We start from the raw sequence: 4,734 nt of genomic DNA, 5'->3' as shown, positions 1-4,734 counted from the left end.
CTCACATCACTACTGCTGGGGTATTTTGCTGCCAAGATAATGGTCTCTATTGTGGATTGAATGTTAATGGAGCAGGACTCTACCCCAGACTACACCCAGACCCCCTCCCCAGCTCCACATTTTAAGGCTTTGTCTAAGTGGCATCTCAATGAAATGATAATAGACACTCAAATCAGATGGAGAGGAGCTGTAGTGGCAGAGGTGGTGGGGGTTCCTTATTATGGTGAAAAGAGGGCTCAGTTCCTAATCTTGAAAAGAGAGGAATAGTATCTAAGAACTCAGAGATCATTCGTAAGAGGGCCTCAGCTGTATATCAGGACCTGAAGCCATTTCTCCTAATCAATAAAGAATAATGATCATAAATAAAACTTACTGGGTAATGAATATGTGCTAGGCGCTGGGTTGTGCAATTTATGCCCACTTAATCCCTATTTTATAGAAGAAGAAAAGAGTAAGTAACCTATTTAATATCACACAGATACAGAATTTAAACTCAAATCTTAATCACTGAACTAAGCTGTCATTCACTTGAGACTGGGGAAAACAAGAGAAGCATCAGAGAGTGTTCTTACATCAAAAGAGCTTACTCTTCAACTGGAAAAAGAAACTTAACACAAATGAGAAAAAAAAGAGAGAGAAGATAATACCTTACAGGGTATGATTAAATGTGAAGTTCAGGTGCTGTGTTCACCAAGAAGCTGAAGTAGGTACAGAACTCATAACAGACTTTCCATAGGGGAAAAGAAGGGTCATGTAGACATCAGGAGAGATCCAGGAGACAAATCTTATAAGATTTGTCTTGTAAGAATCAGGGTCAAGTGCAGGCTCCAGCCCAAAGCAGGCCTTTAACCTAAGGTAGCTCCCACTGACGGCAGCCTTTCTGTTTACCCAGCAAAGGGAAACCTTGTGCTCCTCTTCTTCCTTGTGTCCTCAAGCCTAAGAGATTCAAATTTACTTAATACCATCTGACTCTTTTACTTTGAAATACAAAAAATATTGAAGTTTCATATAAAATTGTTTTAAATTTTATAGCTCTCAGTTTCACAATCCAATAATTCTATTTGCTTTCCAAGTAGATTTTTTTTTTAGCCACCTCAAGTCTTCATAGAATTAAGTGGAGTATAAATCTTCAGAAATAGAATTTTTATGGTGTCTCGATTTTTTTAATCAGAATTATAACACTCAGACTTGTCCTTGTCTATCTTCTAATTTGCCCCTACTCTCCTCCCTTTATCACTCCAAGGCATGACAGCACACTGGAGACCCCATGCAGAGCTATAAAGGAGACACTGAGTCCTCCAAGGGGAACTCAAGAGTGAAGCATCCTGACATCCCTGTCTGTGGGGTCTTTTTAAGCCCAAAGCTGTGGTTCTCAATCCTGAGTTCTCTCAAGTCATCTCAAAGGGCATCAAAAAATGAGGAACTCAATTCAAAGCCAAATGAATATAAACTTACTTCTAATTTTTATAATGTATATGTATGTTGTCAGGAAATCTGAGAGGGAATTGAAGACAAAGATTCATCTGAAAGTAGTATTGATTGTTCACTAAGATGGTGTTTTGTGAGCAACACTGACTAGAGTTGATCCTGTCTCTATCTCTTCCTCTCCTAATTATTTTCTTTCCTAATAGTTGTGTAACATTGGGCCAATCACTTCATCTTTTTTTTTTTTTTAGCACAAATTTATTTACTAACCAAAGGGATGATCCTAATTAAATCAACACTTGAAATAGATGCATGTAAAATGTTTGTGTTAAAGATAATTGAACACAGTAATGAAAAAAAAAAAAGCAGTATGGAGATTTGCTCATTGAACTGAGCTTATTCATCCTCACAGCTAATTCCTGTCCACAATGATGATGGAATTTTTACTCTACTTTTTCATAGACCCGAGTACAGGTGACATTATTCATGACGCATTCCACCACTAATTTCCCATTTTCCAATTTTCTTGTGATTGTGCTTTCCTTCCCATCCCATTCCTGATGTTGAACCAATGTGCTGTCTGTGAAGTTGCAGACAGTCTCAATTTTTCTGCCATCAGCTGTAGTTTCTTCAAACTTCTCTCCCAGGTTACGTGAAAACTGTGTTGTTTTCAAAGTGCTCTCAGTTTTTATGGTGAGGTTTTTGCCATCAGAAGAGATGATACAATCTGGTTTGGCCATTGCACCCACTTTTCGCAGAGCCATTCCCACTCCTACTTCCTTCATGTATTCGTCAAAGCCTTTGCTTTCCACTAAGCGCCATCTTCCTACCAGCTGCTGAATGGTGGATATGGTGGGCGCGGGCCAGCTGGCCTAGAGAGCAGAGCAGAGTGGGGCGTCGGTCACTTCATCTTCTTAAACCTCAGTTTCCTCATCTACAAAAAGGGGAAATAATGGTAAATTATTTTTGTGTGGATTAAATGAGACTATGCATGCAAATAGTTTATAGTGGTATCAGGCACATGAGGCTTAGCAGAGATTATTATTTTTATTCTTGCAAAAAGGAACCCATTAGGTGTTTTAGGTTGTCAACTTTGGAATGTGATATTTCCCAGCTCTTCCTGCAGCTTCTCTTCCAGACTTCTACCTAGATTTGGTCATTTAACTTGATGCGTCAAGCTTCTGACCCTGCTTAATCCTTGCATCCACCCACTTCAACCTTCTGCATCCTGATTTCTGTGGTTCTGTTTCTGGACCCAGGACTAGATCCTAAATTTTAATTTTGTGTTTGCTCAGCCATAAATTTCTGATATTCTTGATGGTACACTGTATCCTGGTATAAGTAACAGGATTATGAAAGGGATTTAGAGCCCTTGTAGGAAGATATCCGATGTCTTAGCATCAGGTAAATAAGGAATTGTTATCGTGGAATGCAGAGGAAAATTTATTAATCAACTACTGTGTGTCTAGTGTCAGGGCTTTAGACTTTGGGAAATTTCTGGCAAGAGTGTACAGCTAGTCTTGAATGACTTTGTCTGAATAACAGGCTCCTCATATAAGGAAAGTCTTGTTCATTAAAAGACTCATTCAGCCTAGAGTAGTGAGGAGAGAAAGGGGACCCACCTACCTAGCCACTGGAGTAGCTGGATAAATTTTGATGACCCATGGGATCACAGGTGGTAGTGCCTCAACACACTCACATGCCCAGTACCTTCTGGGTTGCAAAAAAAGGGAAAGCTTACATACTGTGGTCAATAAGCTGATGAAATTATTGGGCATGGGCAAATAGAGAATATGTACAATATATATATGTATGTGTGTAACAAACTCTAAAGGCTACAGGGTTTGAAAGATACTTGACAAAATAAATAACTTAAACAGAATGATTTGGGAATGAGGTGGGATGGTATTGAAAGTGATTATTTATGCCTGGTGTTTGAGAGGCATCAAAATATGGTGGAAAGAGCATGCCAACTTAGAAGGATCTGGTTTCAGCTTAACCCTCACCTCGCTGTGTGAACCATGACTAGTCAATTTATTTTTTTAATTTTGTATTGTTATGTTAATCACCATACATTACATCATTAGTTTCTTTTTCTTTTTTTAAAAATTTTTATTGTTATGTGAATCACCATACATCATTAGTTTTTGATGTAGTGTTCCATGATTCATTGTTTGTGCATAACACCCAGTGCTCCATGCAGAGCATGCCCTTTTTAATACCCATCACCAGGCTAACCATCCTCCCTCCCCCTTCCCCTCTAGAACCCTCAGTTTGTTTTTCAGAGTCCATCATCTGTCATGGTTCGTCTCCCCCTCCGAATTCCCCCCCTTCATTCTTCCCCTCCTGCTATCTTCTTCTTTTTTTTCTTAACATATATTGCATTATTTGTTTCAGAGGTACAAATCTGTGATTCAACAGTCTTGCACAATTCACAGTGCTCACCATAGCACATACCCTCCCCAATGTCTATCACCCAGCCACCCCATCCCTCCCACCGCCCCCCGACTCCAGCAACCCTCAGTTTGTTTCCTGAGATTAAGAATTCCTCATATCAGTGAGGTCATATGATACATGTCTTTCTCTGATTGACTTATTTTGCTCAGCATAACACCCTCCAGTTCTATCCATGTCGTTGCAAATGACAAGATCTCATTTCTTTTGATGGCTGCATAATATTCCATTGTATATATATACCACAGCTTCTTCATCCATTCATCTGTCGATGAACATCTTGGCTCTTTCCATAGTTTGGCTATTGTGGACATTGCTGCTATAAACATCGGGGTGCATGTACCCCTTCGGATCCCTACATTTTGTATCTTTGGGGTAAATACCCAGTAGTGCAATTGCTGGGTCTTAGGGTAGCTCTATTTCAACTTTTGGAGGAACCTCCATACTGTTTTCCAGAGTGACTGCACCAGCTTGCATTCCCACCAACAGTGTAGGAGGGTTCCCCTTTCTCCGCATCCCTGCCAACATCTGTCATTTCCTGACTTGTTAATTTTAGCCATTCTGACTGGTGTGAGGTGGTATCTCATTGAGGTTTTGATTTGGATTTCCCTGATGCCGAGCGATGTGGAGCACTTTTTCATGTGTCTGTTGGCCATTTGGATGTCTTCTTTGGAAAAATGTCTGTTCATGTCTTCTGCTCATTTCTTGATTGGATTCTTTGTTCTTTGGGTGTTGAGTTTGGTAAGTTCTTTATAGATTTTGGATACTAGCCCTTTATCTGATATGTCATTTGCAAATATCTTCTCCCGTTCTGTCAGTTGTCTTTTGGGTTTGTTGTTTTTTAATGTTTTATTT

At 39.6% G+C, this 4,734-nt stretch overlaps 1 protein-coding gene across 1 annotated transcript; it reads right to left on the bottom strand.

Moving 5' to 3' along the window:
- Nucleotides 1-1,660: 1,660 nt before the first annotated feature.
- Nucleotides 1,661-2,321, bottom strand: LOC118023887 (fatty acid-binding protein 5-like). The gene has a single exon (XM_035025337.1). The coding sequence runs from the start codon at nt 2,208-2,210 to the stop codon at nt 1,869-1,871; it is 342 nt and encodes a 113-aa protein (XP_034881228.1). The 5' UTR covers nt 2,211-2,321; the 3' UTR covers nt 1,661-1,868.
- Nucleotides 2,322-4,734: the final 2,413 nt, after the last annotated feature.

Source organism: Mirounga leonina, unplaced genomic scaffold (genome assembly GCF_011800145.1).
Source record: "Mirounga leonina isolate KUSES-001 unplaced genomic scaffold, KU_Mleo_1.0 Mir_180, whole genome shotgun sequence".
In the NCBI taxonomy this organism is placed as follows: Eukaryota; Metazoa; Chordata; class Mammalia; order Carnivora; family Phocidae; genus Mirounga; species Mirounga leonina.
Note: the sequence above shows the minus strand (reverse complement) of the source record. Positions and strands in the feature narration are given on the sequence as shown.

Bases quoted from the DNA above. Each gene is read 5' to 3' on its own strand.
- LOC118023887 (XM_035025337.1), bottom strand. From the start codon at position 2,210: ATGAAGGAAGTAGGAGTGGGAATGGCTCTGCGAAAAGTGGGTGCAATG.